This window comes from Aethalodelphis obliquidens, unplaced genomic scaffold (assembly GCF_003676395.1).
Source record: "Aethalodelphis obliquidens isolate GAN/ISIS:26980383/991018 unplaced genomic scaffold, ASM367639v1 scaffold10, whole genome shotgun sequence".
NCBI lineage: Eukaryota > Metazoa > Chordata > Mammalia > Artiodactyla > Delphinidae > Aethalodelphis > Aethalodelphis obliquidens.
The window spans coordinates 1,504,590-1,528,236 of record NW_020837954.1 but is presented as its reverse complement, the minus strand read 5'-3'; the positions used below and the strand labels follow the sequence as shown (position 1 = coordinate 1,528,236).

Here is a 23,647-nt window from a genome sequence, read left to right as displayed (position 1 = left end):
GAGTTGTGGCACACAAGGTCAGGGCCCAGCTGGCGGCGGCAGGAAGGAATCCTGGAGGTCTGGCTCCTGGGCAGCTCTAATCTCAGGGCAGAGCACTTCCTGTAGAGCAGGCCCAGACCCCACCCTAAACCAAAGCCTGAGGACAGAGGCTGTGGTCCTGCCACCACCTTTTCCCTGGGCTGTGGAGACTTGGCAGTGGAGTCCTGGGGAGGGGGCTCGCCGTGGGATTTTGCAGACCCCAGCACATCTCCCTGCATGATGCCCCTAGTCTCTCGTACGTCAGCCCCCATACTACCACCTCCCTCCGCTGCGTGCACACATTGCTTCCGTGGAGGCACTGGAACCCTTTGATTCTCAGCTGCTGTCTGGGAGTGGACAGCGACGGCTCCACAAAGCTACACGCAGATGTGCCCCTCCCCTGGAGCTGGACACCACCGGAGTATGGACCACTCAGATACGGCCACAGCGCTGCCGTCTAGGCTGGAGGAGCAGGGAATGACCGCCTCCCATCCTAACCTAGAACCTAGCCCCCGCGTGGCACCATGTTCTTCTTCCCCGCATCCTTGCCAGCCTTCGCTCCAGCCCACCCTCAGTCTCCCCACATCCAAGGTTCTGAACCCATTTTGACATTTGACGCTTGGCTCAGCCCACCCCACCCCTTGCGTCTCCCCCCGCGGTCCGCATTCCTCTTCCTTGAGGGGGCAGATGTGGGGAGGCTGTGGAGTTAGGAGAGACAATCAGAGTGGGGGAGGAGGCCTGCGGAGTCCGGCTAGGGCACAGGAAGGGCCGGGCTGTCCCACCGGGGAAGTGGGAGGGCGCCGAGGCGCCGGGAGGGAAGTGCCTGTTGCCCGGGGCTCAGAGCTAATAGCCTAGCAGCCAGTGTGACTCCGAAACCTGCCCTGGGGTTAGCCCGTTCAGCTGCGGCAGTGAGTTGGGGGAAAGGAGGTAGCCGGGGCTCCTTTGCTTCAACCCTGAATCCTGTGCCCCTGGCTTTTGCTAGAGCACCTCTGCAGTCTGGGTTTGAGGAAGGAGAAGCAAAGCATTGAGCAGTCCCTTCACTGCCAACTGGGAGAAGGCAAGGAGGTCACACGGAGTGCCTGGGGGAGGTGGGATAGCGAGGTTGGGAGGTCCGGGCGCAAGTGGCTTGGACCTGGTGAGAACGGCACAGCTGGGGCTAGCTGGGGCCTCAGACAGTAACCCACCCTGGCCCTCCTCAGCCCCAGGGGTCACCCCAAGGCGGTATAGCTCTGGGCAGGGGAGACCATGGCCCGCCTCTTCAGTCCCCGGCCGCCTCCCAGCGAAGACCTCTTCTACGAGACCTACTACAGCCTGAGCCAGCAGTACCCACTGCTGCTGCTGCTGCTGGTGATCGTGCTCGTCGGGCTCCTGGCGCTGCTCGCTGTTGCCTGGGCCAGCGGCAGGGTGAGTGGCGGGGGAGGTGCGGGGAGTGGGGCTCTGGTGCAGGGCGCCTCCTCGGGGACAGCGGGAGGGTCATTGCCTCAGGGGCATTTTCAGGGTTGGGACTTGTGGGTCTTCTTTTGTTTCGGCCACGCCTTGCAGCTTGTGGGATCTTAGTTCCCAACCAGGGATCAAACCCACGGTCCCTGCACTGGAAGCACGGAGTCTTAACCACTGGACGCCACCAGGGTAGTCCCACGTGGATCTTCTTTTCGATGTGCTTTCTTGGCTGGGACCCGGGAAACAAGTGCTAGCCCTTGAGGAACTGCAGTGACCCTGCACTAGTCACTCTGCCTCTCTGGGCCACAGTCTCCGGGTCTACACGAGGAGATAGCTGAGCCCTCGACGCTTCTAATTTCCCTGCAGGTACTGACAGACCTCAGACCTTACAAGCTTCTGTGATCTACTGGTCCTAGAATAAATCCAACACCGGAATTTCCAGTTTTCCGGCGGTGGGGGGGGATTACACTGGGCCCCGTGGGAATCTGCTTCCTGGTTTTCTTTCCCTTTTAGGGGCCGTAGGGCAGTTGTACCCACAGAGTCCCAGAAGACACTTTACGTCCCACTCTCATTTAGTTCCAAAATGAACCCGTTTCCAGTTTCTTTTGTGGGGGGAAAGGGGATCTTCAATTCCACTTCTGGAAGTATCCTGCGTCAAGTTTTCTTTTCACATTTCGGAGGCAAGGTGGGAAAACCACTGGATGTGACCAATCGTTGGCCGTCCTCCTCCAAGTCCAGGAAGAGGTGGGGACAAACGGTGGAGACCGGGGTGGGAGTGGGGGGCTTCTAGGCCTTGAGGTGATGGTGAGATCCAGCTCCCAGGCAGGCGAGGGAGGTTCTGGGCGCCCCCCTGCCCAAGCTCTGCTTGAGGGCGGGGTGGGGTGGGGTGGGGTGGGGGGCGGGCGGGGCCTGAAACTCTGAACCTTGGTCCCGGGCAGGGAATCTCCCCAGCAAATTGGCCAGATTTGGATACACTCATGCCTAAGTGCCTTCTGTGAGCTGGAATTTCTCACTTGCTTTGGGATCCCAGGTGGGGGTGGGAGGGGTGCTTTCGTTCCGAGAAAACTGAGTCTCAGAAAGCTTCTGGATCCACAAATGGCCAGTATGAGGTTGGAGCCAGGTCTTCTGGGTAGACGGCCCAAGGTTCAGTCCCCCTGCAGCGTGCCAGCGAGATAGTAGGTTGAATCACAGGAGACTGCTGGCTCTCATAGCACAGGGAGAGCAGGTCGGTGCTTTGTGACCACCTAGAAGGGTGGGATAGGGAAGGTGGGAGAGAGGGAGACGCAAGAGGGAGGGGATATGGGGATATATGTATGCATATAGCTGACTCACTTTGTTATACAGCAGAAACTAACACACCATTGTAAAGCAGTTATACTCCAATAAAGATGTTAAAAAAGAAAAGAGAGGGAGAAGGCAGCATCTTAAACTCAAAAAAAAAAAACAGATTATCAGCAATTTCATGTGGTTCAACCTAATATGAATGGCAAGTGAAGGTACCCTACCTGCTTTTCTTACTTGGGTTTGAAACAGTTTTCAGAACGGCTCTGAGGGACTGCCCACTCCTCCTCTCCTTGGACAAGCTCCCCAAACTCCACACGCCAATCTTGCCTCATGTACCCCCTCCCCCCCAGGAGCTGGCCTCAGACCCGGGCTTCCTGACCACTATGCTGTGCGGGCTGGGCGGCTTCTCGCTGCTGCTGGGCCTGGCTTCCCGCGAGCAGCGACTGCAGCGCTGGACGCGTCCCCTGTCGGGCCTCGTGTGGGCAGCGCTGCTCGCGCTAGGCCTCGGCTTACTCTTCACCGGGGGCGTGGTGAGCGCCTGGGACCAGGTGAGGCAGGCCGAGCAGTGGGGAGGGGACTCCCGGGCCTCCGACGCGCACCCAGGCCCCGAGGAGCAGCGCAGCAGTGTAAGCGTGCAACTTCCCGCGCCCGTCTCCCCCAGGTGTCCTTTTTCCTTTTTGTCATCTTCACCGTGTACGCCATGTTGCCCTTGGGCATGCGGGACGCCGCCGCCGCGGGTCTCGCCTCTTCACTCTCACACCTGCTGGTCCTCGGGCTGTATCTTGGGCTTCAGCCGGACTCACAGCCCGCGCTGCTGCCGCAGGTGAGCACGCATGGAGCACAGGCTGCGTCCGAGGCTGGCTCCGCTGGGCGCTACTTGCTACCTCTGGGCATTCACCAACCGTTTGATGAGCTGTGACTCCAAGGCAGGGCGCAACGCTGGGCGCAGGGTACAAACACAGACCCCGACCGTGCCCTCGTGGAGCTGGTACGGAGCGCAGCGCGATGCCTGCAAACGCCAGAAGAGGGCTCTGGGCCCACGGGGAAGGGAGCTCGCCAGGGGACTGGGGTGGTGGGGACAGATGTGGACGACGGAACCGTCACAGAGAATGTAAAAATTGGAGCTTGAGTAGTGTCGTGCTGCGGCGCGGGTGGGGATGGTGGAGTAGTATTCCCAGCAGAGGAAACGTACGTGCCAAGGTTTCTAGACCTAAGAGGCCGTGTTGGTGCAGCAGCCAAGCGTCTGCTTGGGGTGGGGGTGGGGGCGGGGGGAGGAGAAGTGCCCCCTATGGGTCCCACAGTGTGGCACCCGTTGCCTCGAAATACTTCGGTCTCTTAACTGCAGAGTCCTCCTCAGCCCTCTCAGAGACCAATCCAGCTACACACAATAGCCCCCCCGACCCCGGGGTCCAGTGCCCCCTGAGGCTGACCCTTACCCACAGCTGGCGGCAAACGCGGTGTTGTTCCTGTGCGGGAACGTGGCCGGAGCATACCACAAGGCGCTGATGGAGCGCGCGCTGCGCGCCACGTTCCGGGAGGCGCTTAGTTCCCTGCACTCCCGCCGGAGACTCGACACCGAGAAGAAGCACCAGGTCCGCTGGGCCCGGGAGGCCGGGAGGGACCGGGGCTCGGAGGGAGGAGTTGTTTAGATCACACAACCGGGCTCTGGAAGCTGAATGACTTTGGGAGGGTCGCTTGACCTTCTGTTTCCTCCTGTGTAAAATGTGGCTATCACCCACCTTGGAAGGCCGCTGTGAGGCTTAAGCGAACTGAAGCTTGTGAAAGCATTTTAGGACGTTGTGATACTAAACAAAGGGCTCTAACTCCCGTATTGGTGCTGGAAGTTCAGTCCCTAAAGGTGATCAGTGCAGGGCAGGGGTGGAGCCAGGCTGTAGGTGGTGGGGAGGACCTGGGCCAGTGCCCTGGGAACACCTCTGGGGCTGGGGAAGTCTGTGGGCTCCTAAGGGTTTGGGGGGGCTGAGGCTCCTGGTTTTAGGGGTAGGAGTGTTGGTGCTTATAGTCACCTCCCCCAGGAACACCTTCTCTTGTCCATCCTTCCTGCCTACCTGGCCCGAGAGATGAAGGCAGAGATCATGGCACGGCTGCAGGCTGGACAGGGGTCACGGCCAGAAAGCACCAACAACTTCCACAGCCTCTATGTCAAGAGGCACCAGGGAGTGAGGTATAAGGAAGGATGGCAGATGGGAGGGAACGTGGGCTGAGACCCCAGCCCCACTGACGCAGTCTGCTCTGCCCAGCGTGCTGTATGCTGACATCGTGGGCTTCACGCGGCTGGCCAGTGAGTGCTCCCCTAAGGAGTTGGTGCTCATGCTAAACGAGCTCTTTGGCAAGTTCGACCAGATCGCCAAGGTCAGAGGGGGCTTCCTTCCCCACCTTCAAACTCCCCACCCTGGAGAGCCCCTTCCGAGGGAAAATTCTGCCTTATAAGATCCCAGTCCCACTTCCAAGTCCATGTGGGCTCCCAGATACCCCACTGCAGGTAGGAAACCCTCTCAAATCTCCCCAGGTATGGAACTGCTCACTGCACACCTCAAACCTGGAGAGACCTTTCAACATCCTCACAGATGCCCCAACCACAACACCCCCAAACAGGCTCTGAGCCCCAGCATAGGTGTCTCTGGACACTGCAAGCAAATCTAGATAGATTTTTCTGATGCACTAACATTAGGAGGCCCTTCCAAGGGAAACCTCTGCCCTCTGCATCCTCAGCCCAGCTACCTTCTCAGTCCCCAGGGATGCCCCTAAGCAACTTAATCTTGGGTGTCCCCCCAAAAAAACCCTCAATCCTGAGGTGACTTTCATATGCTCAAATCTGGATACACGCTACACATGCCAAAGATGGAGAGAGCCACAGACATCCCAACCTTTCAGAAGCCCTTCTGAGAAAGACACCCACCTAGGAGACCTCAGCCAGCCCCGTATCAAGTTAAGAGAGTCCCTAGATCTGACCTAGACAATCCCAACCTCAGAAGTTCTTCAGGAATACCACATTTGCTCCCACTTTTCCCCAACTCCCTCCTGCCTCCTTTGACCACTAACCAGGTGACCCCCTCCCCCTGTACACCCTTCCCCCAGGAGCATGAATGCATGCGGATCAAGATCCTGGGAGACTGTTACTACTGTGTCTCCGGGCTGCCGCTCTCGCTGCCAGACCACGCCATCAACTGCGTGCGCATGGGGCTGGACATGTGCCGGGCCATCAGGTCAGCTCAGGTGGGCAGGATGGATGTGGGGTGGGGGCGGGAAGGGTAGTGGAAGTCATCCCGGAGAGAGGGAGGGGTGCTGCATGGGTAGGGCTGAAGGCAGCACTCCCACTGTTCTCCACACACTCTGCTCAGGAAACTTCGGGCAGCCACCGGCGTGGATATCAACATGCGTGTGGGTGTGCACTCGGGCAGCGTGCTCTGCGGGGTCATCGGGCTGCAGAAGTGGCAGTATGATGTCTGGTCCCATGATGTCACTCTGGCCAACCACATGGAGGCGAGTGGAGTGCCAGGGTGAGAGCTGGGGCTCCAGCAGGCTATAGCCAGAGCCCAGTCAGGCCTCCCACATGCCTGGTTTTCATAGTTCTTTAAAATGGGCACGTTCCCAAGTGGGGCTCAGAGAGATCCTGGGGTACAGGGAGGGGAGCTGGGAGACACCTCCTGTAGCACAGGGCCTTGCTTGAAGTCAGACCTCCAGGAATGATCCTCGAAAGAAATGAGAGATTTGGAAGCCCTCCCTTCTGATTCCCACTGCCCCCTCCTTCCAGACGAGTACATATCACAGGGGCTACGCTGGCATTGCTGGCAGGGGCTTATGCTGTGGAGGATGCAGCCATGGAACACGGGGACCCATACCTTCGGGAGCTAGGGGAGCCGACCTACCTTGTCATCGATCCCCGGGTAAGAGCCCAGCCTGGACCCCATGGGCTGGCCCACGGGCCTGATCTCTTCCATGCCAGAGACTGAGCTCCTGTGTCCTGAAGTGTGTATCATGGGGGAGGGGACACAAGCCTTTAAGGGGTGTGGGGAGAATGGGGAAGGGTCTGTGATCTTGACTCTCAGCCCTCATGTGCCCCAGGCTGAGGAGGAGGACGAGAAGGGCACTGCAGGCAGGTTGCTGTCCTCTCTTGAGGGCCCCAAGATGCGTCCGTCACTGCTGATGACCCGCTACCTGGAGTCCTGGGGTGCGGCCAAGCCTTTCGCCCACCTGAGCCACGTGGAGAGCCCTGTGTCCACCTCCACCCCTCTCCCGGTACGCGCACCTCCTTCACGAGCCCAGCACTCACGTAAACCCACCCCCACTGCCCGCTTCCAGCCCCTCCCGCCCCCACCACTAGTGAGTCACTTGACGTCACAAGGTCCCGAACTTTCTGCTCACCCTAGTTACTGGTTCAGGACCTTCCTTGCCCTTCTTTCCAGAGAAAGGGCAAAGATGACTGCCCTCTGAGCTCAGCTCAGAGACGACCCAAGATCCCACAGACACTATGTCCCTTGCTACCCAGCCTCTACTCACGAAAGCCCCTTCCCCTGGTACCCTACTTCCTCCTCACTCTGAGGCCAGTGGTGCACATCTATTCCCACCAGGAAGTGTCTCTGTTTAGCTCAGTCCTGCGACTGCACGCTCTCTTCTTCAGTCCCCTCTGGGACCGGGAAGGCGGGGCCAATCGCTTGTTGCCCCTACTCTCCAACACTTGTACACAGATAAAATGAGGTGGCAGTGAAAATCTCTCGTGGCCTTGAAGAAGGAAATCACCATGAGTGGGCCGGAGGGGGGAGGGAGAGAGGGGAGCCGGCCTACCCCTCATCTGGGGGAAGTTAGGGCAGGGCCAGTTACTGGCTGATCTATACATAGCACTTCAAGGGAGTCAGTGATTCACCAGCTGCCGGAGGAGCCTGGATCTCCTCCACCAGCCGACTCTTGAGGTTGGTACTTGATGACAAGCGGCCAGAACCCCCTCATGCAGGGGCCCAGGCCATGTCCCTAAAGGCTTGCCCTGGGATTACATTCCTCAGCCCGTTCTCCTCCATTTCACCCGATCTGCCCAAAGCCTGTTCAGCATTCCCAACCACCTATCCACAGATCTTCCCAGGATCTTCTCTACTAGGTAGACCAGCTTGAATCTATGGGGTGACTACAGAGTACCCTTTCTGTGTCCCATCCCCACTCCTCTCCCATCCAGCAGGAAAGCAGGCCAGAGATCAGTGCACAGTGGGGAGCGGGGAGGGGGTGGACCTTGGCAGCAGTGGCTCAGCGGCTGAGTGCATGGGGAAGGGGAGCTGTCAGAGGGCTAAGCTGGCAGGATGGAGAGGAAGGAAGAGCCCAAGACCCAGCTGACTGTTGCAGGATGAGACCTCCCAGTGGGGGTGGGGTAGAAAGGGGTTTGCCGGGAGCCCAGGGGCTGTAAGACAATATTGGGTACAATCCCCGAGGTGGGGAAGCCCCCCAGAACCCATGCCAGAACTCCCCAACCCCCCACTGGCGTGCAGGCTAAGAAGTTCAGGGCAGAGTGGGAATCCCTTGCTCTAAGGTATCTCCTGAGGCAGGACCTCACCAGCCCAGAGACTCCCTTCTCAGCCCCTGATATCCCAGGGCCTCATTCAAATGTTAGGAATCCTGAGACTCACACTTAGCCTACTATTAAACAAGGCAGAACTTTGGGGTGGTGGGGTGCTGTTTGTGTGGTGGGTACCATCCCTCCATTCCTTCCTTCCTTCCTTCTTTCCACAATCTTTGAGCACCTACTATGTTGCAGGCACTAGGTTGGTTCTTGAGAAGACAGAAATGAATAAGATGTTTTCCTTGCCTTCAGATAACTTATAGGCATGGGGCCGGGGATGGGGGCGCAGGTAGGTAGTCTGATAAAAGTGAAGATCGGGCATAGATGCATAGATGGCCCCATGCCTAGAACATACCTCTCAGTCGCTCTCCGTCTCTCCCTCTCTGCTCCTCTCACGTACACAAGGTTTTGGTTTGGGGGATGATGTGGCCCCCTGTGACCCTGCTTCCTTCACATGAGCCAGGCGAGTGGGGAAGGACGGTCACCACACATCTTCACCCCCTTCCTTGGCGCTTGTCTTCACCTGTTCGCGTGCTCCTTCTCACATCTCTGCACACATTGCGTATTCCTTTCGGTGCAGAAGAGAGTGACTGGAAGCAGGTTTGTTTCTTTTCCTCTTTCCCTTTCTTCTCCATTTTCGTTTCCCTCTCTCACCACCTCCCAGCTCAGCCTGACCATCACGAAAGGGCAGAGGAGATTCAGAGTGTTTTGCATTGCCATTCCAGTTTCAACCAACAGGGATTTTGGGGCATGGGGTGATGGGCAAGTCATTGCCTTTGGAATCTGTTGCAATCCTTAGGGAAGATGAGACAAGGAATCAACAGCCACTCATGCCTACAGAGGATCCAGGGTTGCCTCCTAAGTGATAGAAACTATGAGGAAATCAGAGAGTATAGAGACTCTGGGAGTCCAAAGAGTCAGGAGGAAGCTTGAAGAAGTAAATATGGTTCGAACCTTCCCTTGAGGGTAGGTGGGATTTGGTAGAGATAGAGATGGAGATGGAGGTAGAAATGGAGATATACAGGGAGAGATAGAGATAGAGAGAGAGAGTTCATTAGAGGCAAGGGAAGCAGCCAGGTCAAATGCTCAAGTGAAGGCCGGGTGTAGGTAATGGAATGCCTCACTGCAGAGAGGCTCCACCATGGTGGAGGACGCTCACCATCTTTCGTCTTCCCCCATCCCTGTGTTCTCCCTGCAGGAGAAGGCCCTGTCTTCCTTCAGCCCCCAGTGGAGCCTGGACCGGTGAGGAGGCTTGAACAACTTTGACAGTGGGGCTGTCCCAGTGACCTGCCTCCATCCTCCCTGGGGGGGCTTCTCCTGCTTTGCCCAGATGCTTTTGAGGATCTCCCTGGTGACAGGCTGGGCTCTCACTGTGCAGGAGCCGTACCCCCCGGGGACTAGATGATGAACTAGACACCGGGGATGCCAAGTTCTTCCAAGTCATTGAACAGCTCAACTCTCAGAAGTACGGAGAGCAGGAGAGGGCTGGGAGGGCTGGAGGCCTGGGCTCATGTGGTAGAGGAGGGGTGGTAGGACCTGGAAGGAAGGGAGAGCCTTCCCAGCTCTAGCCCTTCGACTCACCGGACCACGCCCTCCTCCCTGCCCCTTCCTCTTCCGGGCTTACTGCCCCCACCCTCCACCAGACAGTGGAAACAGTCAGAGGACTTCAACCCATTGACACTGTACTTCCGAGAGAAGGAGATGGAGAAAGAGGTAGACTGGGGGGATGTCACCATAGGACTTCCCAACCTCAGTTCCTGCACCCTGGGGAGGGAGCAGGCCCTGTGGTCCCACCTCCCCTCCCCAGGTCTGCCCAGCTTGTGACCCTGGTGGGTGAAGGGCTCATACCCATCTATTGAATTACTGGGTGGTGATGGGAGGGAGGAGGGCAGCTCCTTGGGGAACAGGTAGAGGCTACCTGGGACGGAACTGGAGGAGGGACAGTGAGGCTGGGGACCCACTCCTTGCCTGGGACTGACACCTTCAAGGTGATGGGCAGCACTGGTGCCCTGTCTCCACCGACCCCCTCCCTTCCAGTATCGGCTCTCTGCACTCCCCGCCTTCAAATACTATGCCGCCTGCACCTTCCTGGTTTTTTTCTCCAACTTCATTATCCAGATGCTGGTGACAAACAGGTGAGGGACCCCCAGGCAAGGGAAGCCCTGATTCTCAAGAACAGAACCCCTGGCTCTTCCAGACCCCTGGCCCACACTTTCTTCCCTTGCCCACTTCCCCTCAGCTCAGCGCACTGAGCCACAGAGGAAATGGAAACATGTGGTCTGGGGAACTGGTCATCATAGCCCCCATCTTCCTATCTTACATCCCGTGGACTTTCTGTGTACCCCAAGCATTTTCACATACCCGTCTTTCAATTCTAGCAACAGTCCCATGAAGGAGGTTTTGTTCCCATTGAGAAGTCCAAATCTCACAGCAAATGAGCTTAGAGAGTAGGTCCTCACTCCCAGTTCACTGCTAGGAGGGGTGAGGACTCATTCAAAACTCAGCCAGATGAAAGAGCTTTGGCCTGAAAGCGCAGAGACCAGTCTGATGCAGCCTCGGCCACTCCTGTGAGTCCCCTGTCCCCTTCCAGTATTGTCCCTACGTTATCCCAGTACTGTCCTTGACCCCTCAGCTTTCCCAGATCATCAGCATGTAATGCCTTTCATCAGCCTAGACCTCATTGGCAGCGGGTTCAGATCCCCAGGACCACTTTTCCCCACGTCTCCCAACCAGACTGAACGGCGCCCTCCCAGCGCACAGAAAACCTCTTCTGGTTCTTAAAGGCCTCGCTCTTGTCTCTCTTTAGGCCCCCAGCTCTGACCATCACCTATAGCATCACCTTCCTCCTCTTCTTCCTCCTCCTCTTCGTCTGCTTCTCAGAGCACCTGACGGTGAGGTGGGCTTGGGGGCAGAGTGGCGAGCTGGGGCCCTGACCACGACTTGGCCTGCAGTGGGTGCCCCAGCCCCACGGCTAAGACTCCCATGCTCCTTCCACAGAAGTGTGTCTTGAAAGGCCCCAAGATGCTGCACTGGCTGCCCACACTGTCTGTCCTAGTGGCCACACGGCCCGGACTGCGAGTTGCCCTGGGCACCGCTACCATCCTACTCGTCTTCTCCATGGCCATTACCAGCCTGGTGAGAGAGAGGGGGCCCTATGCACCCCCATTAGGGCATGCCGGACCTGCCAGAGGCTGAAAGAGGACCCCTGGATTTGGGGGGACTGCTGGACTAAAGCCAGGGGATGCTGGAAATGTTGGACAAGTGTAAAAGACAATTATAGTCGCCCACGACCTACCACCTGGGCATAATCATTGTTAATAACACTTTGGTGGATATCCTTCCTATCTTTTTTCTATGTATGCAGACCTTCCTTCCTTACCTTACTCACTATGATTTTGTAAGCTGAGTTTGGCTGATTTTTCAGAACTTAGCATCGTTCCTAGAATTCTATCCCTGAAAAGCACCTTAGGAATCATCCCCCATCCAAGTTACAGAAGCAGAAGCTGGGGCCCAGAGAGGTTAAGTGGCTGGCAAAAGATCACACAGTGGATCCATGACAGACTAGAGCTCAGGACACCCACTCCCCTAATCCCTGCCCCCCCCCCCCCGCCCCCGCCAGCGAGGACCCCAGTGCTGAGGCTCCCTCACCAACCAGAGATAGCAGGCTCCCCCCCTTTGGAGGAGTCTGGCCACGACTCATCCCTGGGTCAGCTGCAACCCGGCACAAGCCGCCACTGTGCCCAAGGAACTGCCTGCCCGCCTCAGCTCCTCGTCTCCTTCTGCAGGTCTTCTTACCGGCAGCATCAAACTGCCCTTTCCGGGCTCCCAATGTGTCCTTCACGGCTTCCAACCTCTCCTGGGAGCTCCCTGGGTCCCTGCCTCTCATCAGCGTCCCCGTGAGTATCCCTCACAGCCCTGAATCTCCTTCTCCAGAGCCTTCCTCCGCCCCTCCCCCACCCCTTAGTTGAAGAGCACTTCATCCCGTGGACCGGGACAGATATGTCACACTTGGTGTGTGTGTGTGGCCGACACCCTCTACCCTCCTGATAGGACTGGACCCTGGGAGGGGCAGGACAGGAGCCCTGGGGCGGCCCCCGCCCCCGCCCCTGCCCGAGGGACATGCCCCACCTCCTGACCGCCTTGCCCGGGCCCCCAGTACTCCGTGCACTGCTGCGTGCTGGGGTTCCTCTCCTGCTCCCTCTTCCTGCACATGAGCTTCGAGCTGAAGCTGCTGCTGCTGCTGCTGTGGCTGGCAGCCTGCTGCTCCCTCTTCCTGCACTCCCACGCCTGGCTGTCTGACTGTCTCATCGCCCGCCTCTATCTGGGTGCCTTGGACTCCAGGTGCGCACGGCCGCTGCACAGTGGGACACGGGCTGCGATGGGACAGAGCAGGAGTGTTTTCATCTCTTTGTCTGAACCACCCACAGGGCAAAAGGAGAGGGAGGCCGAGGGCTACGTGGGCACGGGTGCGGGAGGCGGCGGGGAGAGGCCATCGAGAAGGGGCAAGGCAAAGGGAAGCCCTGATCGGTAGCCTCCTCAGGCCAGGGGTGCTGAAGGAGCCTAAACTGATGGGAGCAATCTCCTTCTTCATCTTCTTCTTCACCCTCCTGGTCCTGGCTCGGCAGGTAAGTCTCCCAGCTCAGCCCTCCAGGGCCTCCCTAGGAAGGGTGAGGCGGAGTCCCCACATGTGTGACTTCATCTTCCCCTTATTCTCTTACTGCCTTTCCCTTATTCTCACCTCTCCAGGGTGGAGCCCAAATGGTGTGTCCATTAGAAGCTTCTAAGTGAACCTTCCTGCTCCCTTTCTTTCTCCTTCACTCCCCGAGGGGAGCACCCTCAAATTCTCCCCTCCCCTCCTCCCTCCCACCCCAATCTAGGAGAATTCATGCTTAAGAAAAAATCTGCTGCCACTACTGTCCTCGCTAGTTTGAATCTAGATTCAAGGCAGTCTCCCCAGGGATAGTTGCACCTTAAGCCTTTTCTCTAAACTGGGGGTGTGGGATGGTTTTCAGCGTCACGGAGTGAGGGGTGGACACTCAGGAGCTGGGGCTCCCCCTGTACTGTCTCTTCCCATGGCCCCCTGGTGACCCTCCCCAGAATGAGTATTACTGCCGCCTGGACTTCCTGTGGAAGAAGAAGCTGAGGCAAGAGCAGGAGGAGACAGAGACGATGGAAAACCTGACTCGGCTGCTCTTGGAGAACGTGCTCCCCGCGCACGTAGCCCCCCAGTTCATCGGCCAGAATCGGCGCAACGAGGTGACTCCCCACCCCCAGCTCCTGAGCCCCAGACGATGAAAGTCTTGTCTTGGCCCATCCTCTCTGGACTCCTGTACCATGGGTTGGGTGGCTGCCGAGCCCCGGTGCCTGTCAGGTGCCTCCGTTTTCACAAGAGCTTAGGCTCTGTCTTTGGCGAGCACGGAATCTCCGGCTCCCAGGTTCTTACTTGGAAGGAGTGTCCTCTCTAACGGCCACTCTCTCCACTTCAGAAGCCTCATCGCGTGTCGATGGGAACTGTGTGAAGGACACAGTCCACCCATCTCTCTAGCCCTGCATTATCCAGTATGGTAGCCGTTAGCCTTGTGTGGCCATTTAAATTTAAATTAATGAAAATAGAAAATTCACTTCCTCGGTCACACTGGCCACATTTCAAGTGTTCGACAGCTTCTCGTGGCTAGTGGCTGCCATATTGGGCGGCACATATAATAGGCGTTTCCACCACCACAGAAACTTCGGTTGAATGATCCTGCTCTAGATCCTCAGATATCTTGCTACAGTCAGAGGATCAGAGGTCACTCACATATCCGCACCATCTTCTCTGTACCACCACCACCTCGCACTGTCTGCTGTGGAAACTCTGTTGGCCTGTATCAAGAGGGTGTTAAAAGAAATGGCTCAGGGGCTATGTCGCAGCCTTGTGCCTCACCACATGCTCTCTGCTCTCGAGATCAGTAGTAGCTCTGCTTCTCCTGGTTTCTTCTCTTATAGACACTGGAAATCTGGTAACTGATCCTGTTTCTGTCTTCTCATTGGCTACTAGAAAGCTCAGAGCCAGAATCTGGGATTAATGAGATTCCCCCTTTCCCTACCATTGCTCTTTTTTTTTTTTTTTTTTTTTTGAGTTTGAACAAAAATCCTTTTCTCAAAGCTCTGGAGGTTATTATTGCTTCATTTTATCTTCCAAACTGTAGCTATCTTTGTAAGCTGACTTAACTGACTTAACACTTTTCAGCAATAAGATAGGATATACAGATAATTCCCATGGACATGATCCCAGTTCCAAAAGAGACTCCCTTCACGTTGCTGTGAGGTGATCTTGACTCTGAACCTCTGTCTCTCCTGGAATTGCAATGAGACCCAATCTTTAACTCTTGAGTCACATCCCTGGGGTAACCTGGCCCTACCCCTCTCGTTCCTTCCCGATCTTTCTTAAACCAAGGCGGTGGAGTGTGGACACAGGGAGGAGGACCCATGTAGACCCAGAAGGGGGAAGAATGTGGCATAACCCCTTACCCCAACCTCTTGCCCTCCCAGGACCTCTACCACCAGTCCTACGAGTGTGTTTGTGTCCTCTTCGCCTCAGTCCCAGACTTCAAGGAGTTTTACTCTGAATCCAGCATCAACCATGAGGGGCTAGAGTGTCTGCGGCTGCTCAATGAGATAATTGCTGATTTTGATGAGGTGACAACTTGAAAGGTCCCCCCAGACCCTGTGACCTGGATTCTAGAATTTCCCACCAGTCCCTCCTTCCACTTCGCTCTCCCGGCCATGAGGCCCACCCTTCCTCCCCAGTCCTCCTGCTTCTCCTCTGATCCCCCAGCTCTGCCCTCCCCAGCAACTCTGCCCACTACCAACTCTCCTCCTGCCACCATCCCTGATCCCACAACTGGTCCTTTAGCTTCCAAAATCCTGGGGCTGGGCTTCTGGGAGAGAGCAAGAGAGACTGGGGACACAGCCTCCTTTCCGTACAGCTGCTCTCCAAGCCCAAGTTCAGTGGGGTGGAGAAAATCAAAACTATCTGCAGCACCTACATGGCAGCTACAGGCTTGAACGCCACCTCTGGACAGGACGCACAGCAGGTACAGCGTCCCTTCATTTCGTACTGACCCTCGTCCGGGCTCTCATTGGTGGGCCCATAAGTGGGTCTTATCCCTGTGACCTCATTGATCCATCCTGGTGGGCCGGCCTTTTGCCAGGATGCCGAGCAAAGCTGCAGCCACCTTGGCACCATGGTAGAGTTTGCTGTGGCCCTTGGGTCTAAGCTGGACGTCATCAACAAGCACTCATTCAACAACTTCCGCTTGCGTGTGGGTGAGGACCCTCCCTTGCTGGGACAGTCTGGGACCTCCTCCTCACTTTCCCAAGCTCTCCCTCTCCCGAATCCTTTGTTAGCTGCTCCCCAGCTCACCCCGGGAGCCCCCTCCAGACTCACCCCTTGGGATGGAGCATGAAGCTGCTGGGCCAGAAGCTATGAGATCCATCCAATTCTTTCCCTAGGCCGCAGTCCTCCAGCCCCTCCTCCCTTCCTCCAAGGCCCCTAGGCCCTTCACCCTAGTTCCTTGAGCTGCATCTTCCCCTCCGCTTCCTCGAAATCCCCCCCTCAGGGCCCCTCTTTACCGTACCTCTTGTCAGGGTTAAACCACGGACCTGTAGTGGCCGGAGTGATTGGTGCCCAGAAACCACAATATGACATCTGGGGCAACACGGTGAACGTGGCCAGCCGAATGGAGAGTACAGGCGTCCTGGGCAAGATCCAAGTGAGGGAGCCACATTGGAAGCGTGGGGGTGGGGCGATAGGTAGGGCCACTTCCACATTCCCTCACCCCTCCTCCAATCGCAGGTGACCGAAGAGACAGCCTGCGCCCTGCAGTCCTTAGGCTACACCTGCTACAGCCGGGGCATCATCAAGGTCAAAGGCAAAGGGCAGCTCTGCACCTACTTCCTGAACACAGATTTGACACGAACTGGACCTCCCTCGGCCACCCTAGGCTGAGAACCCCACCCCCTCCTCCCACCTATAAGATCCTCAATAAAGATACTCTGGTATGTCTGGGTTAGAATTGATGTCAGAAGCTACTAGCGTATCTGGGGAGCATCTTCTCCTCGCCTCTCAGTAGTATGGCTTCTTCTCAGGCCAAACTGAGTGTTTGTGTGTGTGCAAGTGTGAGCATGAGTGTGTTAAAAAGGAGTGATTCTTTCTCACAAGCTCAGCAAGACGACTGCCTCAGCCTTCCTGCCTGCCTGCCAACATGATTCCAATGTTTTGTACCCTTGGAAGCAGAAAGGATTTTATCCACATGACTCAAAACAAAAACTTGTCCTTTCCTGTTCCCCATCCACAAATACTGGAAAGAATCTCCAGTAAAATGTCATTTGATCTTTATTCATTCAACAAACACTAAATAAGCACCTGTTATGTGCTTACTATGTAGCATGGGCGGGAGGCCTGGGAAATAATCTATTAGGTCCCTCGCTGTTTTGGCTGCTGTTCTCAAACGGACCCACCATGCTTTCTAGCAAGGACCTGTAGACAGTTTGAGGGTCTCCTGTTCTCAGGTCCCTCAGATTCCCCCCTGCTTCCTTTTGCATCCTTCTGCACGGTTGCCGATATTACGTGGGTCTTGAAGCATCCAGGGCTCATTCCCACTTGCTCATACTTTGGGGTCCATGGGAGATATCTGGACACCCTAAGTTTGTTGCAGATGTTGCACGTGGATTTGGGGCTTTTCTCCTAGTTGTCTTTCTTTTTTTATAGGAGATATTCAAAAAGTACACTGCCGCTACCATCTTCTATTTTTTTTTTAAATGAATATCGTATATTTTTATTTTATTTATCTATTTATTTTTAATTTTTGGCTGCATTGGGTCTTCAGTGCTGCGCGCGGGCTTTCTCTAGTTGTGGCGAGCGGGGGCTACTCTTTGTTGCAGTGCGCGGGCTTCTCATTGCGGTGGCTTCTCGTGGAGCACGGGCTCTAGGCACACGGGCTTCAGTACGTGTGGCACATGGGCTCAGTAGTTGTGGCTCGCGGGCTGTAGAGCGCAGGCTCAGTAGTTGTGGCACACGGGCTTAGTTGCTCTGCAGCATGTGGGATCTTCCTGGACCAGGGCTCGAACCCGTATCCCCTGCATTGGCAGGCGGATTCTTAACCACTGAGCCACCAGGGAAGCCCCTACCATCTTCTTAAAACGCTGTCGGAACAGAGCCAGTCCCAGACTCTCCAAGGCAACAGTCATCCCTAGGAAAGAATGACTCAACCTTCTCACTTCTGCAAATCTTCATTTCCTAAGGGTGACCACATCACAGAGGGCCCTCAGCTCCAGCCTGCACCAGAGCATTTTAGGGGTTGGCAGAATGCTGATGTGCAGAATTCTAGGGGATAAGATCTGATGACTTGGTTCTCAAGTGAGGCCTCCTTGGGAGACACAGGGAAGGAAAGCAATCCCCTAGGACACCTCCCACTGAGAGGACAAAGATTACTGGTAGGAAGTTGGAGTCCTGCTAATAAAGATACCCATCACAGCCTTCAGGACAGACACCTCACAGCAGTGCTAAGTGTTCTCAGAAGGTTCGCTAAGTCAGGGAGTGAAGGTCCGCTGAGTCGGGGAGTCTGGAGTGGTGAGCCCACGTGGGTGGTCTTCCTTGGCCAGCTCCTTCAGGGGTCTGCAGCCCTGTGTTGTTCTCAGTATGATCTCCAGACCACCTGCCTCAGAGGCAGGGAGGGAAGAAGGTCTGATTTCTATGTCTGTGTCTCTTCCAAAGCTGAAAATCATGGGAAACTAATGGATGTGCCTCTCAGCTGTTGAGAAGGACACCCATAAGGGCAACCAGGAGCACCCCAGTCCGCCATAATACGCATGCCCCACACACAGGGTTGACCCAATTTCAGACTTCAGTTTTCATTGCAAAGCTGCCCGTGGGGGCCAGGCTCCCACTCTGCCCTGACTTGCCCTTCCCCTCCCTCTCTTCCGCTCCACCCGCCACCTGGGTAAGAGGAGGTTGAAGAATTGGGTCAGGCCAGCGTGGGCGTATTCCCCCAGGAGGAAAGCGAGCAGCCTTCCGCTGCCACCACCCCGCAGGCCTAGCTGACTTCGCTTCGCTCGAGAGGGTTGGTGGAGGCAGTGAGGCTCTCGGCGGGGCCAGGTTCGGGAGAGGCGGGGGCACCCCTCACCGTCTGGGCCAGGGTGCCCCCGCGGCGGCTGCTGGACGCCTCGGAGCCGGTGCCCTCCAACAGCTTGGCGACGAAGGCCGTGCCAGCCGAGCGCTGCAGGCCGCCGGCAGCGCATGCGTACAGCACGGGGTTCACGCTGCTGCTCAGGAAGGCCAGCGTTCTGAGCGCTTGCGGGTCAGGTGCAGCCGCTGACTCTCAGGCCGGGACCCCAATGTCTTGCCCGCCAGCGCTCGGACCCCCTTGGCCAGGTTCACCACGTGGTAGGGCAGCCAGAAGGCAGCGAAGACCAGGATGATAAAGGCCAGCAGGCGGCCGGTGCAGCGGCTGCGGCGGAAGCGCCGAACCCGCAGCCGGCGCCGGATGTCGGAGTAGCTGGCCACCACGGCCAGGAAGGGCAGCACGAAGCCGGTGACCACCTCGAAGAGCAGATGGAAAGCCCCAAGTGCTTCGCTGGGGTACTTCGGGAAGCAGACCAGGCTCCTGTTGTCCGGACCCAACGTCACTTTGCGGTACAAGATGACGGGTGTGGCCAGCAGGACAGACACCACCCAGATGCCTGCTAGCGCCCGCCAGGCAACTGTCTTGGTGCGAGTTTCTGGGACACAGAGGGGAGGGCCACCACCAGCGAGCGGTCCAGGCTCATGGCCGTGATAAGCAGGACGCTGGCATACATGCTGACTCCGCAGACATAGTGGAACAGGCGGCAGCCAGCCAGTCCAAAAGTCCAGGTGCCTTGGGCTGTGTAGTAGAGGAAAAAGGGGGCAGTGAGCAATACGGCCAAGTCGGCCAGGGCCAAGTGTAGCACCAGCAGGGCAGTGACAGAGCGCTTCCGCATCTCTACCAGGATGCTCCACACCACAAAGCTGTTGCCGGGCAGCCCCACAGCCAGTGCTACTGACAGTACGATGATAACCAGCAGAGAGATGAACGTGACACCTGGTGACGAGGGTGCTTCAGGAGATGCAGTGTTCGTGGCCATTGCAAGGACCTGGAGAGCAAGGGCGGACACGCACATGAGGGAAGGGACAAGGGTTTCCTGACACCCTGGACACACCTAGCCTGCGTATTCTACTCTGTCTCCAAGGTCAGCAGCAGCAGATGCACCTCCGCAGTATACTGCCCTCATCACTGCCAACTGACCTGTCTTAAGGGGATCTGGCTGAGTAGAAAGACTTAATTTCCTAACTGGGCCACAGGGCCCCTTCCTGCCCACAGACCCAATTGCAAAATATATAGCAACAGCAGAAGCAGTATTTCCAGACCCTTCAGCCTCCTTCCCTCAGGAGACCCTAAAACCCAGAACCAAAGTGGGGACTTTCCTTACCAATGCCGCACCCCTCAAAAGGCTAGCTCCTTTTCCCCCCGCCAGGCCCTCAGCCCTTCAGTCCCACTGACTTCTTCCAACCACCTACCCACTTGCCCCAGAGATTCCCGGGGCCCATCAAGAATAACAGGGATGGGAAGGATTTCGTGGATAGGAGACAAGACTAAGCCCTCCCAAGTCATTTTACCACTGGTCAGGCTTTCTTTGGAAATTCCTTTGGACCTTCTCTTATGGCTTCACCGCCCCCCCACTCCCCTACTCCCAGGAAACTTACTTAAGGCTTTGCCGAGCACTGGTTGGAAGCTGGTGTCAATCCCAGGGTGAGAACAGAGTGGTGTAGCCTATCCCCAGGTCTGTCCCAGTGCCAGGGGCCTGGCCTGGGGTCCAGGTTCTATCAGCTAAGTCAGCCAGAGAGGAAGTACCACAGAGCAGGGGAGGGAGAAGACACATCTTCCTGAGGGTGGGGTGAGAACTCCTACCCCCTTCCTTCACTAGAGGAGGTGGAATTTTCCTCATGTTCCGGAAGAGCCCAGCTGGGAGGACGACTCCTCAGGGGTGGGGCGAGAAGAGAAGAGCCCCGGAAGGGGCAGTGAGAGAGGAAAGAGGGGTGAGGGGGTGAGTAGGCTGGGGTGTGGCCTCAGATGCAGGTCTAGACTGAAGCATTGAACAGAGTCATAAACTGCGTCATACAGGAGAAGGAGGGAAGGAAGCCAGAGAGGGGAAATGGACTCAGATTGAGAGGTCAGAACGTTGGATACCTTTATATTTTCTGTGAGCAATGTCAATTTTTCGATTAATAGGAAGTATAGGTTGACGCTGTGGCTAGGTTCTGGGTTTGGGTCAGGTGACGTCAAAGAGGACGGCATTGTGTGTTTGGCTTGAATTCAAGCCATGACCGGGATTTGGGGGAGAGGACCCTCTTCCAGCACCCCATTCCTCCGCTCGGTTAAAAGAACTAGTTCCATTCTAGGTCAATCTCCAATCTCTTTGGGAGAAGCCAAAGTCCAAATGGTCTCTCTAGTATCACACAGAATGACAATTTCTTCCCCTTCCTGAACCACTTGCCTTGTGTTTGCCCATGTGGCTACCCTGCCACATGAATTTGGACCCAGGATCTGGGCACTGGGCAAGGAAGTCAGCACCACCTCTTTCCTACCTTCCCACAGCTGACTGTTCTGTCCCACCTTAGACACACAGAGAGAACAGAGGTGAGCACAGGGGAGCAGGCATGAGGGAGTGAGGGCAGCGATGCCTTATGCCTGCCCTGCCAAGGGGGGAAACCAGGAGGCTGGAAAGGGAAACAGCCCCCAGAAGGGTCACTCTTCCGGCTCCCTGGAAGGAGGACAGTCTCGTCTTCTTGAACTCTCCTGCGAAGCTAAGAACCAAAAAGTCTTATCTTCCATCTGACCATGAGCCTTTCTGCTTCCCTTCCAACTCTGCCTCTTCTCAGGAAAGATGCACAGTGTAATGGTGGTCATTGAGGTCCCTTATCCTCTGTAGTGCCCCTACCTTTCCTGCTGTGGGAAAAGCCAGAGCAGAGTTGACCCAGCAGTTATCAGGCAGAGGATACGGCGAAAAGAAATGGGCTGAAACCGCAGCAAGAACTGAAGACAGAGTTGAGGAAGGGCTTTCTGACCACAGAGAGTGTGTGAGAAGGGGAGTGTGTAACAGAAGTTGGGGAGCCTCTGCCCCAGTGCGCAAGGACAGGAAGAAGCCCATGAAGTTGGTGTTTGAGGATAGAAGCTTCCGGCTCAGAGCTCCAGGGTCAACCAGAGGTCCCTTCTGACAGGAACTGGGGTGTCTTTGCCCCCTCTTCCAAACTGCTCCCCACCTCCGTTTCTCTCAATGGCCTGTCTTCCTCTGCCCTAGACTAGACACTCTAGGCATACTCTCCGTCCCCCAGGTCCGGAGCTCCATCCCAACCCGTTTTGGTGGCCCTGATGTGACCCTGAGAACTGGATCTCCTTTGCTGTCTCTCTTGGCCTCTGCCTGGGTGGTGTGAACAGTCACTAAAGCAGAACCGGGGTGATGGTTAGGGTGACCTCTCAGGTAAACAACCATCTAAGTTTGCCAGAGACTGAGGGCGCTGGGACAAGAGACTCAGTGCTAAACTGAGAAAGTCCTGGGCAAACGGGGATGGGTTGGTCACCATGGTGACCACACGTGTGTGCACACGGACAGCCCTTAAAAAGGACCCCATCCTACATCCCCAAACTCAAAAGTGTCAGAAGCCAGAAAAATTTTGAGACCTAGAGGTAGAAAGATTCCAAAAGATGGGGGCTGAGAAGTACTGGGGGAGATGAGGAAGAGCTAGCAGTCTTGGGGGGAGTCAAGACTTGGCAGAGAGGAGAAAGAGAGAGAGGAGAAGTGGTACCTCCCTGAAAAATTCCTCCTGTCTTCGAGATATCCACACCACTCCCCATACCCCTCAACCCCAGCCCCCAGAGGGTCCCTGCGTGAGTGAACGCCTGTTCCCGGGCTCCTTTTTGAGTCAGGTGACCTTTGCAGGGAGAGTTAGATTCAAAGAAGGTACGTCTCAGATTCCCACGGCCCCTCCCCCACTGTACCAACCACAAGACAGACAAGAAAACTTTCCTTTCAAACCCCACAGATTGACTTTCCCCTTCCACAGCCAGTTTCCTCTCCACTCGGCTCTAACAGACCCCAAAGAACGGATCCCATCACCACCCCTCGTCCAAGCACTCATACCTTTCCTTCCTCTTTCTCTCTTTATTTCCAGAGCGGTTCTATGGGTTGGCTAGGGGGAACCAGGCCACCTGGGCTGGGGAGGACAGGTCATGATGCCACCGAAGGCTGGCATTGCCCAGCCTTGGCCCGACCCAGCAGGCAACTAGGTGACTTCGGTATCACTCAGGTATGATGAACCACTGGAGGGAGCATGCTTAAGCCATCGTGTAATTGTTGCCAAAATCTTGGCTCCCTGTCCACCAATGCCGAATAGAAATACGGAGACAAAGTCTGGAGGAAATAGAAAAGAGTGGCTTTATTCCTTTGGCCAGGCAAGAGGGAAACACAGCAGGCTAGCACCTCAAGAACTGTGCCCCCCCTCTCCTGGGGGATTACAGAGGGTCTTATAGGTAGAACTTGCAGTCCAGGTAAGTGATAAGGATCAAAGTGGTGAAGGTTTTGCATTCTTCTTCTTCTTGCAATATTTTAAAACGGCCACAGCTAGCAAAAGGCAACCGGGTCTGGTGTCCCTGAAGTTATTGTCCCGTGACCTTTTTTTTTTTTTTTTTTTGTGGTACGCGGGCCTCTCACCGCTGCGGCCTCTCCCGTTGCAGAGCAGCACAGGCTCCGGACACACAGGCTCAGCGGCCATGGCTCACGGGCCCAGCTGCTCCGCGGCATGTGGGATCCTCCCGGACCGGGGCACAAACCCATGTCCCCTGCATCAGCAGGCAGACTCTCAACCACTGCGCCACCAGGGAAGCCCCGGTGACCTTCTTTTAATGCTGCGAGAGAGCGTAGGGGGAGAAGAATGCCAGGTGCAGAGTATAATTCCTATGGAATCAGAGAGTAATTAGCTTTGTGAAGGACAAGTCTAGCTACAAGTGTTTGTTAGTAGTAACAGCTAAAGAGTAACCAAGATTGCTTAACTCTTTCAGGCCTGTTTATGCTGTTTCCCCAGCCTGTTCATTGTTTGCTTATTTTCCTTGCTTATCAGAAAAGTCTCATTTCTACTTTTGCTGAAACATAATGACCACCCAGTGTATTTCACAATAGCTATTGGCAACAAGTAAGCAGCTCTGCCACCTGGGCACATGCCAACCTTCAAGTACATGATACTCCTTAACACTGACCATCACCACTCAAAGTCCCTCAGTTTGAGGA

At 56.1% G+C, this 23,647-nt stretch overlaps 2 protein-coding genes across 6 annotated transcripts; one reads left to right on the top strand and one right to left on the bottom strand.

Annotated features, from left to right (window-relative positions):
- Positions 1 to 33: 33 nt before the first annotated feature.
- Positions 34 to 16,469, top strand: ADCY4 (adenylate cyclase 4). Of its 5 annotated transcripts, none has more exons than XM_027110949.1 (26): positions 899 to 1,075; positions 1,218 to 1,422; positions 3,093 to 3,290; positions 3,404 to 3,565; positions 4,185 to 4,334; positions 4,776 to 4,924; positions 5,001 to 5,112; positions 5,839 to 5,966; positions 6,102 to 6,260; positions 6,515 to 6,647; positions 6,826 to 6,999; positions 9,504 to 9,547; positions 9,684 to 9,770; positions 9,949 to 10,018; positions 10,343 to 10,440; positions 11,112 to 11,196; positions 11,303 to 11,440; positions 12,091 to 12,201; positions 12,462 to 12,646; positions 12,846 to 12,930; positions 13,403 to 13,561; positions 14,837 to 14,983; positions 15,274 to 15,381; positions 15,499 to 15,613; positions 15,935 to 16,059; positions 16,143 to 16,469. In XM_027110949.1, the coding sequence occupies exons 2-26, from the start codon at positions 1,264 to 1,266 to the stop codon at positions 16,293 to 16,295; spliced, it is 3,234 nt and encodes a 1,077-aa protein (XP_026966750.1). In that variant the 5' UTR covers positions 899 to 1,075; positions 1,218 to 1,263; the 3' UTR covers positions 16,296 to 16,469. The 5 variants fall into 5 exon arrangements, 4 of the variants coding, with proteins under 4 accessions (XP_026966753.1, XP_026966750.1, XP_026966752.1 ...); XM_027110951.1 differs by lacking the exon at positions 899 to 1,075 and adding an exon at positions 1,825 to 2,202 and having other exon boundaries at positions 1,312 to 1,422; XM_027110950.1 differs by lacking the exons at positions 899 to 1,075; positions 1,218 to 1,422 and adding an exon at positions 1,463 to 2,202.
- Positions 16,470 to 17,635: 1,166 nt separating this feature from the next.
- On the bottom strand, positions 17,636 to 21,841 carry LTB4R (leukotriene B4 receptor). Its single transcript, XM_027110941.1, is given in 4 exon segments — positions 17,636 to 18,641; positions 18,644 to 19,063; positions 19,066 to 19,459; positions 20,554 to 21,841. Coding segments are annotated over 4 exon segments (1,182 nt in total). The 5' UTR covers positions 20,662 to 21,841; the 3' UTR covers positions 17,636 to 18,381.
- Between the last annotated feature and the right edge of the window lie 1,806 nt (positions 21,842 to 23,647).